At 44.7% G+C, this 19,966-nt stretch overlaps 1 protein-coding gene across 1 annotated transcript; it reads right to left on the bottom strand.

The window, feature by feature from the left end:
• Positions 1-3,469: 3,469 nt before the first annotated feature.
• Positions 3,470-19,382, bottom strand: CCKBR (cholecystokinin B receptor). The gene is made up of 5 exons (XM_031962071.1): positions 19,181-19,382; positions 8,556-8,807; positions 8,018-8,267; positions 7,294-7,475; positions 3,470-6,680 (listed from the first exon to the last, which is right to left on the bottom strand). The coding sequence occupies exons 1-5, from the start codon at positions 19,317-19,319 to the stop codon at positions 6,115-6,117; spliced, it is 1,389 nt and encodes a 462-aa protein (XP_031817931.1). The 5' UTR covers positions 19,320-19,382; the 3' UTR covers positions 3,470-6,114.
• Between the last annotated feature and the right edge of the window lie 584 nt (positions 19,383-19,966).

The following is a 19,966-nucleotide window of genomic DNA, read 5'->3' as shown; positions in this document are numbered from 1 at the left end:
CAATAAGTATTTATTAAATGCTTACTCTGTGATGGGACTGGGGATTCACAGAAAGGCAAAAACATGATCAAGCTCTCAAGGAGTTCTAATGGGGAGGGATAATCTAATCTAATCCCTTCTTTTTATAGATAAGGCAACTGGGGCTCAGACAAGTCAAGTGAGCCCAAGAGTGTGAAGTGAACTCAGGTTTTGTGACATTAAGTTAATGCTCTTCTCACTTGACATGAAGCATCACAAGGCACAGGAGAAATTCAGTCAGCATGTATTAAATACTTAATATGTGCTAGGAGTTGTGTTAGGCTCTGGAAAGACAATAATTAAAAACTCCCACCAGTTTACTTACATGTTATAGGGAGGGCAGGAGTGGGACAGGATACAGCACGCACAGAGAAGTAAACACAAGAGATGTACAAAGTAAATACAAAGGAAGAATAAAATACTGCCTTGTAGAGGTGATGGATATGGTGCCATTGGTCCTTTCTGGTGCCCTGGAAGTGCCCTCCTCACATCCTTCCCAGTGCCTAACTGGCAGGACTGAAATGGGATTAGGGAGAATCAGATTCCTGCCCTTCTGTCAGAGCCAGAAAAATGCTCTAAGTGCTTTCAGTAGCTGCTGTCATTTGTTTTTCTCTACTAGAAATATTAATGACAGTGTCAGTTGTGTTCCAGCTGAAGGAAGGGACTCAACAAGCATTGATTATTTGCTTACTAAGTGCCAGGCGTTGTGCTAAGCTGGCGTGAGTCCATCTAAATGGTTTCTCCACCAATGTTGAATAAATAAGTGACTGTCCTGGACACATGGTACTAAAGCTAAGTAAAGTGGGTTACATGGAAAATGCTGCTGTGATCCTCCCCCATTTGACCTCACCAAGGTATTTCTACCCAGGCAGCCATCTGCCATTAAAGTGAAGAAGTGTTCTTGATTTGGAGAAAAGACAGACAAAATGAAAGGATCAAACAACTGAAGTTCCTTGCAAATGGTTCTGGAGCCAGGTTTGAGGATGAGTTTCAATGTTGCTAGCCAGGGATTAAGACAGGCTTGCAGCTGCAGGAAATTAGCTGAAAAGTCTTTCAAGGTCCTTTCCAGGGCTAAGTCTATGATTCTACTTCAGTATGCTCACTGCTCTTAAAAGATAAGATACTTAGATCCACCATGAATTCTTTGTATCTTGTTCCTCCCTGTTCCCATCATATAACTCTTGTCTGTTTTCTGCCTTGTTTCTTCCCTAGCCTTAATCATTGATTGAGCATTGTCTTAGTCAAAGTCAGACCTGAGAAAGACCTTAATATAAAAAGACCAACGTCTCCTATTTCATCCAGGACCATCTCCAGTCATCCTAATTTATATCTTGCCACTATATCCAGATGGCTCTGGAGGGGAAAGTGAGACTGGTGACTTTGCACAATCCTCTCTCACTTAAATCCAATTCACTTGCACACTACAGCATCACCTCTCTGAAATCATGGTCCTTTTCAAGAACGAAGGACAAACTACAAGTGTATATCATGTATCCAAATCCAAGCGGGTACAATCCACTTTCCACCTTCTTCCCACTTCTTTCCACATGACTCCTTCCTTACATGCTCTTTGTTTTGCCATATAATCAAATTCTTCCAACAAACACTGATCAACTATATACCATGTTTATGGACTAAATTTTATGCAATTTTATACTGTCCTCTGAGGTCTTGTATTGTTTCCCTAGTTAAGATTGTAAACAACTTGAATTGAGAATCCTTGTAAAAGAAATCCAGATAGGAGAAAGGTAGGAACTTGTCTGCAGCTAAGGGAACAAAAGCTAGGCGAGGAAAGGTTATAATTACTTGAGCCAAAAAGATATAAAGGAAATCTCTTTTGTAATGCAATAGGGTAAATGAATTAGGGAAAATGGGAATTAGAATCCTGTTTCTGATATTTAAGAGCTGGGTGATCCTGGTCAAGACAACTAACTTCTCAGGACTTGAGATTTCTCATCTGTAAAATGAAGGTTGGTTTGGATAATCTCTATGATGCTTCCTTCTAACACTAAATTTGTGATATTAAGTTTTTCATGCTCAGGCTGTAGAGATTTGCCTGAGCAGGTAAGCATTTAATAAATGCTATCTTCTTTGCTTGCTACCCATCTACCTATTTGCCCTGGTGCTACAATATCTATTGTATATATATATATAGTGCTGGGCCTGGAGTCTTCCAGACTGAGTTCAAACCTGGCCTCAGGTCCTTACACCTGTGTGATCCTAGGCAAGTCACTTAACATCTATTTGCTTCGGTTTCCTCAAATAGGAATAAATAGAAATGTTAGCACTTTCCAGGATTGTAAAGATATTTGGGGAGTTCTTAGCACAGTGCCTGGCACAGGATGGGTTCTTTAATGAATGTTTTCTTCCTTTCTATCTATCTACCTATCTATCCCAGAAGATAATTCCCACAGAAATCTGAGTAAATCTTTTCTGATGGTAACCTAATGTTTGAGCAGTCCAGAGGTAATCCAGAAGCCACAGTCAACCAACCAGGATGGTGATCTGGAAACAAAACCCCGCTCAGAGATGCTGTAAACACAGTTGCACTCATTTTTACTTAGTATAGGATTATCCATTGAGAATCTTCAATAAATACTATTGACTAACTTTGTATAGAACTGGGATGAGCTGAACCACTGGATAAAGACCATTCTCCCTGTATCTATAGGGAATGAGAAAAATGTGTGGTTTGAGGCTAGTTATGAGACCTATTACCCACTGCTTGACTCCGCTGCCGTAATACAATAGAGAACCCACCTAGTTAAACCCCTTTGTCTTCCTGTTCTACATAGTCACTCTCTGGCAACAACAATATCACATCAATGAACTCAGAGTTCTCTTTCTCCTTAGTTACTAGTTTTGTGACCACAAGGCACTTTTCTTCATGGTGTTCCAGCTTCATTTCTAAAATGAGGTGTTGTGGAACCTTATCAATAAGATATTTAATCATACCTGATAGGTAGGAGGAAATACTTAATGGAAAGGCCACTGAAAATGAAACCAAGAAGAGGCTCAGATCTCACTCCTGATCCATATTGGACAAAGTGATTCTATTCTCTGATGCTGTTTCCTCATCCATAAAATGAAGAATTTTTCTAAGAATTCTTTCAACTATAAAATCTTTTGTTCCAGTGATATAGTTGCTTTCACTATTCCAAAGCACCACAACAGCATATAGAAGGTCCTTATGTGTGATTAATTATGCAGTGATATTTTTGCTGATCAGAATAAATTCAAGCCATTTACTGGAGATTATTCTTGAAAACCTTCTCACCTCTAGAGCAAGACCTTCCCTGACCAAATGCCCAGTGAATGAAGATATAGTCTTCTTTATATTCTTACTCTGATATCACTATATTCTCTCCCATTTTTCTTGCTTGCTACCTTTGTTTCTCCTCCTTACCCAGCATTGGATAATGGTACAGGACTTGTAGGCAAGAAGACTTGGGTTCAAAACCTGTGTAATCTGGGGGAAATCACTTGCCCTTTCTGGGCCTCTAGTGTTCTCATCTGTAAAAGGAAAGAATAGGATCTGATGGTCTCATCACACATTGATAGCTCAAACTCTACGATTTATATTTTCTTATTTCTTCCACTCTCTATAGTGCCACATTTCTATTTCCACCCTCTCCACATTTTTCCTAGTCCTCCCACCCTTTCTTCCAGTTTTATCCCAACCCCTTCCTCAATCTCCCTATCCTACCTTATTTCCTTCAACCCCACTTCTATTTACCCTTTCATACCTTTTTTTCCCATTTTATCCTCTCTTACTTACCTTGCTCAGCCACATCTATACCTTTTTCTTTATTATTTCTTCTCCTCAGTTTCCCCCCCTCCCCTTGGTCTTTTTTTCCTGTGTGCCTCCTGAGAAAATACCACCCATGAGCATGATTCATATTACAACAATAGGTTTTCAAAGCTATCAAGTGTTAGCTGGTGAGCAGCTAGTCCAACCCCCTCATTTTAGACAGGAAAACTGAGATCCAGAGATCTAAATTATACAAAGAACTGAGGGATAAGCTAGAACCTAAACTCCTATCCCTTGTCTCACAAGCTCAGGAGTCTTTCCTCTTGCACCAAGCTGCCTCCATGAGACTGACTACAGGGCAAGTCTAGTTCCTAGAACCCAGAGTACCAGCATCCTCTCCCTACTCTCCACTAATGTAGGTCTCTGTAGGAAGCTTTCTTCACTCCCCAGCAGCTGGAGCACTAATCAGCCTTGGAAACTGGGCTCCAAGAGAAGCTGTTCCCTTTCCCTATCCAGGCCCAACCTGTCCCTTGACCCCAAGACAAATTTCTAACAGAAAGGCAAATTGGTCTGAGCACAGAAGCTGATACATAGTAAACACTTAATAAAGGCTCTTTAATTCATTCTGAACCTGAGACCTGTAGCACACACTTCACACAGACTTTTAAACATGTTGGAAATGCTAAGTTATATGGTCATGAGCTCAGACCCCTTTGTCTGGTATTTGAGTTTCTTCATTGTCTGGCCAGACCCTGCCTTTCCATCTGATTTTCTTCTGTTTTCTTCCATCTCTTGTTACTGGAGGTATCCCTTTGTTTTAAGTTCCCCAAGGTGCAAAGGTAAGGATACCTCCTTATGGAGAGAGTGGCCTTGAGCCCAGATGAGCTTGCCCTGACACACCATGAAATCTGCTCAGAGTAACAGTAAATTTTATCCTAGTGCCTAGTCTCCTGGCCACTCAAACCACTGCCACCCTCCGCTAAGCCATGGAAGTTTTTAAGCAATAACAATTTATTGGGGAAAGAGGAATGCTGGTCATGTTTGCAAGAAACAGTCAAGAAAAGCTAACATCTTCTTAATGGGCAAAAGTCCAAAGCAAGGAAGATGACAGTTCCACTGTTGGACTCTGCCTCTCTCAGACCCTTTCTCTGGGGTATTGTGGTGACTTGTAGGCACACTGTTTTTAAGGGCACTGGCAAATTGGACAATGTCCACAAGAGGGCAATCAGTGCGTGGGGGACTAAAGTCCATACAGTTCAGACTAGATGAAGGAATGAAGGGAACAGATGCACTTTGTCAATCTTAAAAGTGCTACACAAATGACAGCTCAATTTAAGTCCTGAAGGACTGGGGATGTTTAGCCTGAAAAAGGCTCGAGAGAGAGAGAGAGAGAGAGAGAGAGAGAGAGGGCACAGGTTTACTGTATTCAAGTGCTTGAAAGGCTGTCATGTGGATAAGGAATGTGTACAGTGGAAGAACTAGCGGGTGGTACACTGGGGAAGGTGAGGAGAGTGCATGGAGAAGACATTTGGGATTATAGAGATCGGGGCAGGCAAAGGGTCTGGGGGCAGATCCCTGCCTAGAGCCTCCCTTTCTACAAAGGACTTGGTTTGGGGCTGTTCTCTCCATACTCTAGTCTTGAGCCTGACTGTAACTTCTGACCCCACAAGGACACTCGTGTCAGGAACAGAGGCTAAGTTTATTCCTACATCTTCCTTGACATTCATGTGTCTTATTTACCTTCTTGGATTCTTCAGTATATGTGAGCAGGGTGTTAGTGAATCGTGGTCTACCAGAAACAGGATCTAAATTCAGGGCCAGGATGCTCAGTGCAGACTGGGGAGCCCGTTCCCAGGGGGAGTGCTGGGTCTCCATCCAGGACTCAGTGCTGATTGGGAATTTCAGTGCAGGGGTAGGTGAGGTTCATTTCCCCGACCAGAGGAGCTCCTAGTAGGTCAGGGGTCACCTGTGCTACCTTTAGAAGCTCCTCAGGTAGGACTATGCCATGGTGGCTGTCCTCTCTCCTTGTCAGGGAAGTCTTTCTGGTCTGGGGGTATGCGATTGCTAGGAGTGTATTCATGTCAAGACTGTTGGTCCTGGGTACCCAGTGGCAGTTTACTGTTTGGGCTCAGGGTCAGAGTAAGACTTCCTATGGTCCCTGGGGGGAGGTACCTGTGCCACCCTGGGGGAGGAGTTGGGGGAGGGGAACCAGGCTTCCTGTAGTAAGATACCCATTTTCCCTAAGGCAGAAAGGACTCATTCCCCAAGGCAGAAGAGGCAGTGTATCTCTGCACTGGTTCCACGTCTTCCAAAACCAGACGCGGACTGCCTAGCTTGGGCTGCCCTCAGCCAGGACCCAGTGTGCTGACAGTTGTATAGCTGAGCCGAGACAGAGAGGTAGTGGGATGGTCAAGTTCATGGTCATCGCCTAACCGGGGCCCAGCCCGGGCTACTCGGGCCCGGGGTGGGCGGGGTCGGCACCTCGCACAAGTGGCCACGCAGGCTTGGCGGAAGCGCCGATGCATGAAGCAGTAGACCAGAGGATTGACACAGGCAGAGGCGTAGCTGAGCAGGTGGATGAAGGAGATAGGGACTCCGGAGAGGGCGCGATGGGCGTTTTCCTTGTCAAAGGCACGCCATGTGTTGGCGCTGTACAATGGCAGCCAGCACAGGAAGAACAGCCCCACAATCACCAGCAGCATCCGGACCACCCGCTTCTTGGCCTGCAGCTGAGCCTGAGCCTGAGGCGGCCATGAGCTCCCCCCAGGTCCGGGGCCTCGGGGGTCCTTTCTAGAGGCAGTGGAGGGCAGTGCCGAGAGCTCCATTCCCGATTGTTCTGAGAGGAGATTCACGTAGCAGCCATCCCCCTCCTGGCCAGCCGATGCCGGGGGACTTGGCCCATTGGAGAGTGCTAAGCGGAGGGAGAAGGAATAAAATCAGGGTGGCTCTAGGAATTCAACACTCCATCCAGCCACCTAGTCCCGGGCTCCTGACATCTAACTGCCTCTGACACTGCTCTTCCTGAGACCTCCCCATCCTAACTCTGAGCCCCTCAGTGCCGCACTGGGAGTTAGAGGACCTGCGTTCTGGGGACTCTAGCTCTGAAACTTACTCCCTGTGTGCTCTTGGGCAAGTCATTTAGCCTCAGTTTCTTTATATGGAAATAAAGTGATTTCTAAGGGTTGGAACTCATATCCCATTTCTGTGACACTGAGTGACCTGGGCACCAGTCTCTCTGAGCTTCTTTCCCCATCTGTAAAATGTCACTCAGTGACCCCTAAAGTTCCTTCCTGCGTGGCCTGGAACTTGCTTCTCTAAGACTCAGTTTCCCCATCTATAAAATGTCACTCAGTGACCCCTAAAGTCCCTTCCTGAGTGACCTGGGCACCTGCCTCTCCGAGACTCACCTTCCTCATCTGTAAAATGTCACTCAATGACCCCTACTCTCTTCCAATTCTAGATGGTGATCCGTGATAGCTCCGACGTGAGTCCCGCCCCCCTGACCAGCGGCACCTCCCACTCACCTGGGCTTGGCCCGCCAGGTAATCCACCGTGTCTGTGGTGGCCGCTGTGGCCCCGCTGCCCATGCCCGTGGCTCTGGCTCTGGAAGCGGATCCCCAAGTAGAGCTCTCGGGAGATGAGGCCGTAAGCCACAGCCATGACGACGCCAGGTACAAAGAACAGGAACAGCAGGAGAAACACAGACCTGCGGAGTGGGAGGGGCCAGGCCATCCAGATCATCCTATCCAAGAGCGGCTGACCTCGCCCTGAGCCTCCCGCTCCTCCTCACCGGTCCAAGCCGCGTGTAGGAGTACCTGGCTACTGTAGCATCCTCGCCCACTCTCCATCCTAACCAATCACGCAGCAGCTCAGGGACAACTGCCTTCTGCATCTGGGACCCACACGTGGGCAATTACTAAGGAGTTGGGAAACGGTCCGGGGACTGAAACTTGAGGGGCGGAGCATCCCTGACCACGCCCTCAGCGAGGGCCGCTACTCGAATTTATTTACCTCCCTCGATCCCACTCAAAGTGGTCAGAGAAGCGGAAGTGCAATCTGGGGGAGGGGTGGGCGGGTTCAAAGTTGCCTCTATCATAGCAGCTGAGATTTTGGGGCCAGGAGTGAGACAGCCTCGAGACAGTCACAGGGTCTCGGCGAACTAGAGGTGTTATAGGATGCTGCAGGGACCAGGGAAGGGGCGCACTCACGGACGAAGGGCACTGGGTGAGCCAGAGATCGGAAGCTTACCAGGCCTGGCGCGCGCGAGGACTGGGCCAGTTGTGCGTGCACTGCTGGACGCGGGGGTTCAGTGGCTTTACCACGGAGTACACGGGGTAGGGGAGCATGAGCAGCCCGGACAGCAGCCACGTGGCCACGATGACACGCACCGCGTGCGAGCGAGTCTGCCAAACGCGCGCCTGCAAAGGCCGGCAGATGGCGCTGTAGCGCTCCAGGGCGATGGCCACCAGGCTGAGGGTGGACACACTCACCGAGACTCCTGGGGAAAAGATGGGGGCAGGACACACGTGATCACCGTGTCCACTGACGCCAGGGGCAACTTCGTATGAACTCAAACCCCTCCTGCACCCCAATCCCCATCCGCGATCCCAGCCAGGAGGCTGACATTGACCCAACCGCGGAAGCCAGGAGGCTGACATTGACCCAACCGCGGAAGCCAGGAGGCTGACATTGACCCAACCGCAGAACCCGAAAGTTGTTCACCACCTCCTCCAGATCCCTCCGCTCCCCTTGGGGTCCAGGAGGCAGTATTAGACTGGGAGCTCACCCATGATGTAGGTGACAGCCTTGCAGACCACGGTGCCGAAGATGAAGGTGCCCATGAGGTTGGGCAGGAGGGTGAAGGGCATACAGGCCACAGCCAGGAGGAGGTCGCTGACAGCCAGCGAGAGCAGGAAGGCATTGGTGACCGTGCGCAGGCGGCGGCTCAGGCCCAGCACGGTGATTATCAGCATGTTTCCGCCCACGCTCAGCAGGAAAATCACGACGTAGAGCGTCACCCTCACTGCCAACTCCAGCTCTAGGACCCGGGGAAGAGGGCAACAGAGATGGGTCAGGCCCTACAGGAGATGAGGTCCCGCCAGCCCAGGAGCCCTTCCCTCCAGCTCTAGGGCCCCTCTCCAACCCTCTTCTTTGGAGAAAATCCTCCTTAATTTCGCCTGAAGTCTTGTTCTATTCAGTTGAAGATTAAAATATTCTGGAAGAAAACGGAGCTGAGAGAGTGACATGGTTAAGAAGCATTTGTGGCTGTGGATGAAACTTAGCCAAGAGACACCTTTCTAGGGAAATTAGACACTAATAATAATACCATTCATATGGCGCTTAAAATCTGCCAAGGACTTTACATGTGTCATTTCATTTGACCCTTACCACATTTCTTTTTTATTTTTGTGAATCCCATTTTATTTTTTTTATAAGTCCCATTTTATTTTTTCATACATAAAACTTTTTGTTTTCGAAACACAGGCATTCACCTTTGCAAAACCTCTTGTTCCAATTTTTTTTTCTCCATTTAGCCCACCCCTTCCTTTAGATGGCAAGTAATCCAATATTTTAAGCATGTGCGATTCTTCCATACACAATTCCACAATTATCATGCTGCACAAGAAAAATCAGATCAAAAAGGAAAAAGAATGAGAAAGAAAACAAAATATAAGCAAACAACAACAAAAAAAGGTGAAAATACTGGTTCCCACTCAGTCCCCATAGTCCTCTCTTTGGGTGCAGATGGCTTTCTCCATCACAAGACCATTGGAACTGGAATGAATCACCTCATTGTTGAAAAGAGCCACATCCAACAGTATTGATCATCATACAATCTTGTTGCTGTGTACAATGTTCTCTTAGCTCCATCACTTCACTTAGCATCAGTTCATGTCTTACCACTTTTCTAAGTGGTAGAACCTATAATTATTCCAGTTTTTACAGTGGAAAAAAAAAAGATTAAATGAATTGCTCAGGGTCACACAGCTAGATAACTGAAGCAGGATTTGAATCTAATTCTTCTTTGATTCTAGCTCCAGTACTCTATCCGGTGTATTACCTCATTACTTCACAGAAAAGGTCTTATTTGAGAGACTCAAAAGCCTAACCAGGAAAGAAATTTCATGACTGGCAAGGAGTAGTGACTCCATTACATCTTTCCTCTCTTACATCTGTCATTTGTAGAACCTCAAGTGAGAAGGAAATGTTCTGAAACCAAGTCCTCCAGGAGAGTGAAACAGAGATAAAAAAGCATTTTTCCCTTGGGAGAAATGTGCAGAGAGGCAACACTCTTTCTTTCAGAGCTAAAGAGCAGAGGTGAGAAGGCAAATTATCCCCCCTGTGAATTTTAAGTAGATAGTTAATGACTGGAAGAAAGCCTGTTGGAGTTGTGTGAAGAACTAACTAGAACTAGAAATAAGGCTTTTTCTCCACTATAGGCGCTAAAGATGATGTGTGATCTGTTCACCTTACCTCATAATACTTCTTATTCTCTTACATGCTCATGTTCTACACATAGAGAAGAGGACCGAAAATTGAAAGGCTTTGAGATCACCTATTTGAATGTTAGCCTTGAGTAAATTGAAGCTGAGGGACATGAATTAACTTCCCATCATCACAAAGGTAGAAAGTAGCATGAAGAGGGGATTCCCATCCAGCTTTTCTAGCCAAAGTTACACTCTTTCCACTCAATAATTTATTTTGTAATTAATCATTTTTACTTTGTTTCCCCAATTAATGATGTGGAAGACAGTGACTACCTCTATTTGACCATATCTCCTCCAGTATTTATCTTACATAAAAACAGATCCCTACTTTTAAAAATGTTTGTTAAATGAAGAGAATTTGTTTATCTTTGTGCTTTGAGAAGAAAAGGATACTAAAGACTGCAGCTAAGTATCAGAATAATTATCATATATTTGTTATTGTTGTTCAGTTATGTCTGAACCTGACCACATTTGGGATTTTATTGGCAAAGATACTAGAGTGGTTTGTCATTTCCTTCTTCAGCTCCTTTTACATTTGGGAAATTGAGGTAAACAGGGTTAAAAGACTTATCCATGGTCACACAGCTAGTAAGTGTCTGAGACTGAATTTTAACTCATGAAGATGAGTCTTCTATCTATTGTGTCATCTAGCTGCCCCCCCAAATTTAAGTAAAGAATTTTTTAAATAGGAAAAAATACAGATTATGTATTAAAACCTTGCATCCCTTCAGGTTACCTTTCACAGAGTATGGGGTAAGCCAAGATGACTGACCCAATGCTGGGAAGCATGAGAAATCCACTTCAAAATGGTAACAGCAGCTTGGGTAGACTGCAGACATGGGCCCATTCCAAAGGAATGACTATACAAATACTATACTTTCCTTAGAGCTCTTGCCTGATTTTTTCCTATAATGCATGGATTTGAGTCTGGGCTTTGGATCTGCATACTTTAAAGTGCAAGAAGCCTGGGCAATCTTTCTGTTCATATACTTTCCTTAAGCCACATACCATCCCAATTAAGTAGTTTTAACTAAGTGCAGGCCTCTTTAGGGATTTTTTATGTTTCACAGACTAGAGACTATCCAAAGATAGGTCCATATTTCACTCCTCAGACATCAAGGGAGCTAACAGTATTTGTAGAAGACTTTGTTGTCAGATTGAGTACATATGTTGATGTTCATCCACATTGTAGGGACGGAGAGAAGCAAGAAGTCAGCATATATGGCAGTAAATAAAGAAAGATTAATAGCTGACTGAAAGAGGAACAGAAGAGACAAAGAAAAAAGAAAAATTCATTAAAGTGGGGATACTCAGGAAAGCTTGGAGTTAGGAAGCTAAAGCATGGAAAGATTCACAATTAGAGATAGTTCCCAGCGACGTGCTGTAGAGAGGCTTAGGAGGACTAACAAATCTAGAAAATGAAGCAATATCTAGATGCTGGAAGTATGAGGCAGGGTTCTTTCCCTCATTCCTCACCTTCCATTTTCAATCCCACAAATCACATGGGGTGGATGCTCTGGAGATTGAGAAAGATGTGAGAATGAGAAAAGGAAGAAGAGGAATAAGGTGGACAGATCTTTGCCTGGACCACACCAAGGTGGTGCTTGGGAAAACATTTCAGCAAATCCTGAAGCAGCAGTTCTACTCTGGAATGGTGATAGACCACTTCATTCATTCATTCAGCCAGCCAGAAAAGCTAAAGAACAAATAGGATAGTCGGACTGTCATTAAGAAGGATATAGGGCCCACTGAAAGGTCAGAGAGAGAGCAGATGGTGTGATGATGAGGTTTTTTAGCTTCAAAATCACAACTGATTTTAGGTTTCTTGGGAGCAGTGACTGTGTAGTCTCTCTCACTATATCCATAGCAATGAACCCATAGTAAGGACTTAATAAATGCTTGTTGAATTAAAATGCCAGACCTGAAAAAGGCCTTGGAGGAGTAAATTCTTGACCTTTTTCCCCTCTAGGAGTTTAGTGAGCTTATGAAAACCTTGTTTGCTCTGAATGTTTTTAAGTGCATAATAATACATACAATTACAAAGGAAATTAATTACATCAAAATACTAAAAGTTCCAAGTTCTTAGATCCCCTGAAATCTATCCATGAATCTCTTCGTTAAGGTTAAGAACTCCTGCCTTTGGAGAATATCTAAATCAGCATTTCCAAAGTTATTCCTCAGGAACCCATTGGTTTTGTGAAAAATGAATGAGGTACTGTAAAAAAAAATGTGAATTGGTATTTTTCCCTCTACAATATGAATATGAAATGATATGTCAAAATAATAATATTTCCCATATCTTTCATACTTTAAAAGGGTTTATAAAGCATTTTCTTCACAACACTCCTGGTAGATTTAGATTTATGGACTACAACTGAAAACACAGGAATGATAGGCTCTTGGCTGGGGATAAAGTACACCTAATGAGGACTGCTCAAAGTATATTTGCCTGGAGTCTTGTAAATCTAATCAAGATGCTTTTAAATTGAAAAAGGAAAGGGAGAGAGAAAATGGCATGCTTGCTTGAGCATGGGCTTGCACACACACACACACACACACACACACACACACACACACCAATCCAACATTCTAAAGAGGGAGGTCAGTGCAAAATAGGAAGAAACCTTTCAATAAAAAGCACCAGTAATTCACAAAAAACAATATCTAAGAAGAGAATCAACAAGAAAATTCATGACCTCAGATGTCTATACACAAATTCACAAAGTACAGGAAATAAATTGAGAGTGAATGAAGCATTCTAATGCAAGGAGGCAAATCTGATGTCATGGTTATCACTGAGAATTGATTAGGATGGAACTCTTGGCTGGATTAGAGCTATGGCAAGGTATATCTATCTAATACAAAACGAATAGAATGAATCAAACAGGATTATATTATTGAGGATACATTTAGGTGAAGAAATCCAGGACTCGAGAGAAAAAAGCCAATAACATGAAAAGGAGAGCATTTGGGTAAGAATCAGTGAAAGGAAAGACAGAAACCACATTATCGTGAGTGTTGTATAGACCATCCGGACAGAAAGAAGAGAGAAAATGTTTGGAAAACACATAACAAACCTGGGATGGCAGCACAGTATTGTAGTGATAGGAAGACTTTAATTATTCTAACATTCATGGGAGCTCTTTCTCTACCATGACAGAATGGTTGATAAATGGTTGCTTTGCCTTAATGAGAAAAATCATTCCACAACTGGCTGAGGAAATGATAAGGGAAGCCATTGTTTTGAGGCTAATACTGATTAACAAGGAGAAAGTAGTTGCTTGAAGTAGGAATGATAGTACCCTTTGGAGCAAGTGCCCCCTCCACCTAATGTCTGAGATGCAGCTGAGATTATGGAAGAACGGATTTCAGAGAATTCAAACAAAGAAACAAAGTCTTATTAAGAGCAAGATATACCACACTAAAAGCATTTTCTTTCTTTTTTTTTTAAAATAGAGTTCCTAGGATATCAAGAGACTATTATAGGCACAATATACTTAGATTTAAGCAAAGCATTTGACAGTTTCTTAAAACTATATTTTTGAACAACAGCGAGTTGTGGGTTAAATGACTTTATTTATGTTATGATTTATATATATTAATAACAGCCTTTTATTTTCAAAATACATGCAAAGATAGTTTTCAGTATTCACCCTTGCAAAACCTGTGTTCCAAATTTTTCTTCCCCTCTTCCCCTGATCCCCTTCCTATACAGCATAAATGACAATTTAGTTAGGTGAATTCAGGAATTTGTTGAATAATGAGACCCTGAAAGTAATTATTGATAGCTTTATGTTAGGGTGAGAAGAAGGTCATTAAAAAAGAAAAATGAGTGTTTATTAAATGCCTACTATGTGCCAGGAAGTGTTATTAAATGCTTTATAAATATTACATCATTTGATTCTCACAACAACAACAATTTTAGGAGATAGGCACTATTATTATCTCCATTTTATAATTGAGGAAACTGAGGCAAGGTTAACTGACCTGCCCAGGTCAAACAGCTAGTAAGTGTCTGAGATTGGATTTGAACTCCTGTATTCTTGACTAGACCGAGAACTCTTATCTATTGCACTATTATATTCTTGTTTCTATGCTATTTAACATTTTTATCAATAAAACACAGATGAAGGTTAGAATGATTATCAGATTTGCAAATGACAAAAACATATTAGATAACAGAATAAGGACTTAAAAGATCTCAACAGGTTAGAATGATGAGTCAGCCCTTAACAAGAGGAAATCTTACAGGAACAAATATAATGCCCTGTTTTTGAGTTCAAAAAAATCAGCTTAATAGATACAGGATTAGAAAAGGCATGGCTAGATATTGGTTTGTCTGAAAATGATTCTAGGGATTTTAGTGGATTCCAAGGTCAATATCAGGCAACAGAGGGACATGGTGGCCAAAAAAAATCTAAAGTGAGCTGAGACTGAATTCAGAGAAATATAATGGCTAGGACAAGGGACATAATAGTTTAGGCTATTGTTCTGCAAGGATAGACCATGTCTATAGTATTGTACTCAGTTTTGTGTGCCACATTTTAGGAAGAATATTGATAAGTTAAAACAGTTGAGAAACACAAGGCCTGCAGGCTTATAATATTTATGAATGTTATCTGAGTAATATTAAAATATAATTGGGAAAAATTTAATTAAATCCATAAAAATACAATAAAATACAGATAACGTTAATATGTGATTTTCTAAGTCAATATGTGCCCACAGAGATTCTTATGTATGGTTTAGTGATTCTCATTTCTAATTGAGCTTGACACCACTGAATCAGTGTCCTAAAGAAAATAACCAGAATGGTATGGTCATTGGAAATCATTCTATTACACAATTGGGGATGTTCGGCTTGGATCGGAGAAAACTCAGGAGAGACATGCTAGCTAAGTGCTTGAAGGGCTGTCACTTGGAAAAGAAATTAGGCTTGTTTTGCTTAGCTCCAGAGATTAGCATTATGATCAGTGGGTGGGAACTGCTGAGAAGAAAAATTCAATTTGATGTAAGAAAAATTCTCTAACCATTAGAGCTTTTAAAAGTAGAATGGGATGCTTTGGGAGGTAATGATTTCCTTTTCACTGGAGGTCTTCAAGTGGAAAGACTGGTTTTCTACTTGATAGAGATATTGTAGAAGGATTTCCTGTTCATGTACAGGTTGGACTAACTGGCTGGGAGATCTCTTTCAGCTCTAAAATTCTGCAAAATCAGAAGGGGAAGTATTATTAGCACATATGTCAGAGGAGGAAACTGAGGTTCACAATAGTAAAGGACTTGCCCATAGTCCCACGACCAGTAAGTATCAGGACTGAGAGCATCTATAGATCATCAATGAAGTGCCAGAAAAGATCTCAAAGGCCATCTAGTCCAACAAATCTCATTTCGCTGAAAAGGAAATGGAGGCCCAGAAATGTTAATGTTAGTTAGGATACAGAGCATTAGCAGTAGGTTCCGAATCCAGACCCTGGGATTCCAGAGCCTTGGCTTTTTCCTGTTAAACTGCTTTCCCATGGGCCCAGTCAAAACTTCAACTTCAAGTGTAGAGCTTCTTCCATTACATCTCAGTGACACTTTGTTGTGGAAAGCAATTTTTCAATGTGAAAACATGTTTACTTCTCTGTATTTTCCTCTAAAATAGAGTCAAGCATTCTTGGTCCCATCAATATGTTAACAGCCAGTGCAGCATTGATGACAAATTATTGGACTTGGGGGAAAAAAGATCTCAGTTTGAAGTTTTTCTCTAAATGTTTCTAGTTCTAGGATCCATGACAAGATGCTTCCGTTCTCCAAGCCTTAATTTTCTCATCAATCAATCCATTACTAAGAATGTTTAAGTGCATACTACAGGACAGATCCTATGCTAAATACTAGCATTACACAGATGAAGTAAAAAATTCTTGCCTATGAGGAGTTTATTTTCTGTCATCTGTCCTGCCCACTTTTAAAATGGCAGCAATGATATTTACACATTTATATTTACATACTTGTTATGAGAAAGTGCTTTGTAAATCTTAAGAACTATAAAAATGTGATTATAATTTTTATAATGATGTATTTCATGCCCAATTCTTTTTTTTTTTTTTTTTTAAACACTGACATCTCTTTGGAACTCACTTCATTATACAGATCAGGAAATGAAGGCCTACAGGATACAGTGACTTGTCCAAGGTCACAGAGCAAACTAAGGACAGTGCAGCTGTAAAGAATTTTAAATCCTATCTCTAAGGCATACTTCTTGTGGGACCTTAAGCAAATCATTCCCACTTGTTAGACCTCAATTTTCCTATTCAAAAATGGGGGTGGACTAGGTGACCTCTGAGGTCCCTCCCAGATTTGGATCCATGATGCTAGCATCTTTGCAGGACATCAGTGCAGCACTCTCCAGCAGCCAGAGGGGTGGGTATGGAAACCAGGAGGGAAAGAACTTTTCTCTGAAGGGGACAAGAGGATTAAAGAAAGTAGAATGCTAAAGAAGGAGATGGGATTGAAGATCAAAAAACCAGCTACACTTGGTGATCTTTGGGACCCTGGGACAGGGCTCAGCCTGGGAAGGAAGAAGCTAGCTTGGCTGTCTGAACTCTCTTCATCAGGGATGATGACCAAAGCAAGTTTAATTACCAGGCTAAACTAAATATATGAGCACAGGGCAGGGAACCTCCCCCTTTTTTCATTAGCTGAGTCCAGCTACTGGATCTAATGTCTAAGTCTGCCTGTCTTCCGGTCATCCACCTCACTCTCTCACTTTCCTGTTTTAACCTCACTCCCTCTCCCAAGCTCCACAGGCTCACTTACATGTATACTCACCCATCTCTGAGAACCCTCCTTTCCTCTCATATACAAACACACACATATTCCCCTAGCTTAGTCTTCCTTTCCACTCTTTCAGACACTCTTCCACCTAAGAAACCCTCCCATATACTCTAGTACACAGTTTCCTAGCTCAGTTCTCTCTCCCTCCTTTCTCTTTCCTCCTCTCTCCCCCTCCTTTCTTTCTTTCTCTCTCTCTCTCTCTCTCTCTCTCTCTCTCTCTCTCTCTCTCTCTCTCTCTCTCTCTCTCTGTCACACACACACACACTCCTATCTCTCTCACATATATTTCTGTTTCTAAGAGAAAATTAGTAATTTGCCCCTGATATTGCATAAAAATCAGACATCTTCTCATGAGGTTTTACAAATATTGCTCCTCTTCTCCAGGGATATATACATATATATAATCTGAGGAATTCCTACATGTGGAAACTCCTTGGTTTATAGCTTGTAGTTGGGAGAATTGCCTGGGTGACTAAGAAGTCAAGCCACTTACTTGCCCCTAGTTTTCTGGGATCCAAGGCTGACCTCTCCACTAGCCCAGGCTAATATTTATCATTGAAAATCCCTTCAAGATTGGAAAAGTGCTGTGATGCAACGTCTCATTCAACCTGCATGACAATCGTGTGAAATGGACGCTCCATTTTTCCCTATTGTAGGTTAGTTATTGATTCAGACCTAGAAGGGACTTACAGGGCATCTAGTTCAATTCCCTTATCATGGAGCTAAGAATCTGAGAATCTGAAGTATCTGAGGCCTAGAATGGCTAAATCAATTGACAAAGATTATTTATTAGAAGGTGTCATAAGTATTATTCAAATCAGGGCTCCTCCAAATCCACCATATTATGTTTGTTGGGGGTTCATAGGGACATGCCATAGGAAGAAGGAGAAATCCCTTGGGGATCTCTGATCAAAGTGGTGCTTGGACTAAGAAAAGATTGAAAGCTTCTATTCTGCCTCCATTCATCTCTGTATCTTTCCTCTATCTTGATCTCTCTAGGTAACTAGTTTATTACTTTTTATTCATTTCACATGATTTATTAGCACTTGATGATTTTCAAAGTTTTTACTGTTCATTTATCCCAACATCCTTTCAGTGATACCTGCCCCAGAAGGTACATACCCTAAATAGAGAGAGATGAAAACAAAGCACAAGTGCAAACTAATTGCTCGATTTCTATATGCCCTGAAGAATTCCCAGATGAAGGGCATGAATAAAGTGGAGTCAAATTGGGAAGGCACCTTGGAAAAGGTGACTCAGGTCTTCCAGGAAATGAAGGAGAAGGTGAAAGCGCCAGGAGGGGCACAAAGGCCGGGGTCCTATGGAAGGCCAGAGGATACTGAGGGGCAGGGGAGGAGAAACCAAGAGCACAAGGAGGATGGGTGGGGGCAGAAAGACCAGAATCTGGAGGTGGATGAGGGGTGGGCAGGGACATCAGAGGGTTCTGCGATAGTGGCCAGGGAGGCCAGGAAGCCGGAGGAGCTAAGGAGGAGGAGGGGAGTTTGACTGAGGAATTTAAGGGGATGGGGCTCTGAGTAAGAGTGTATGTGAGAGCATCCCACAATCTTGGACATGGGGATGGGGTGGGCACTAGGCTGCCGGGGGAGGGAGAGGACAGGCCATGGGACAGGGAGGGTGGTCAGTTAGAGAGACTCCCCAAGGAGAACGTTTTGGGGAGAAAGGTACCAGATCCTGGCAGGAGGAGGAGGTCTGAAACACTGGGAATTCAGTAAACTGGGGTGTTTAGTGCTCTGGGCCTCCAGCGCCTCTTCCGCTCCGGCAGCTTCTCGGGGGTCACTATCAGGTTTAACATACACTCCCTTTGGGCCCTGCACGCAGAAGACTTGCAGGTCAAGAGTTTTTGTCAGGGATTTCTTCGGGCGCTCTCGCCCTTGTGCCCCCCGACGCTCTCCGTCAGCCTCACCACCCTTGCTGCTGCTCCCTTCGCCCCAGTCGCTGGTGGGGCCCCCGGGGCACCGAGGCTGAGGGACGGGCAGGGGAAGCCGGAGAAGGGAGGGGTGGGGGGGCAGGGACTGGGCTCCTCGGTGGGAGAGGCACGGGCACGAGAGAGGCGGAGCAAGGGGCACTGAGCAAGGGGAGCGCTTACCTCGGGGCGACCTGCCGGCTCCGGAGCCTCCCCGGGGAGAGTCGCAGCTGCTGTTGGCGCTGCTGTTGGGGGACGGGGAACCCGGGCCGCACTGGGGCTCCGGCCCCGGCGCGCTCCGGTTCAGCCCCAGCAGCTCCATGTGCCCGGGAGGGAAGCGGGCCTGGGACAGACCCCTGCCGCCCGAGAGCCGAAGGGGCCGCGCTTCCACCTGCTCCGGCGCCTGCCCCCGAGTCCCCCGCACCGGCCCCTCGGGTGCGCGTCCGCTCCGCCCTCTGCCTCCGGCCGGCACCTTGCGCTCCCACGCGGATCTCTCCCCCCTCCCGTCCCTTCCCCCTAGGTCTCTGCCGGACTCGGCAGATCTCTTCCTGCGGGTTTCTTCCGTGCCCCCCCAAACCCCCCGTCTCCCTCCCCTTCCCAGGGGCTCCCAGCCTCGCTCCCCCGCGGCGGGATCCGCCGCTGCTGCTGGGGCCGGGGGGCCGGGAGCCCCGCCTCTCTCCTCCGGAGCCTGGCGGAGCCGGGGTCCCGCCCCCCTCTCCGCCGCGGGGCTGCTGGCCGGGGGCGGGGGGTACAGGACCGGGGGGGCGGGTTCTCTTTCCTGCCGCTCGGGCCCCGGAGTCGGGCGCGGGGCTGCGGCTGCCGCTGCGGCGGGGGAGCGGGGGCGGGGAGGCGGGAGCGGGGGGCTGGATCCCACGTTTTAATTGTACTACTTAAGCCCTGCTACCGTATCGGCCTAAGGGGCGCCAAAATGCAGAGCAGGGACCCGGGAGCCTTGTTCCATGCGGGGGC

Source organism: Sarcophilus harrisii, chromosome 3 (genome assembly GCF_902635505.1).
Source record: "Sarcophilus harrisii chromosome 3, mSarHar1.11, whole genome shotgun sequence".
NCBI classification, from domain to species: domain Eukaryota; kingdom Metazoa; phylum Chordata; class Mammalia; order Dasyuromorphia; family Dasyuridae; genus Sarcophilus; species Sarcophilus harrisii.
This window is presented reverse-complemented; position numbering and strand designations above follow the sequence as displayed.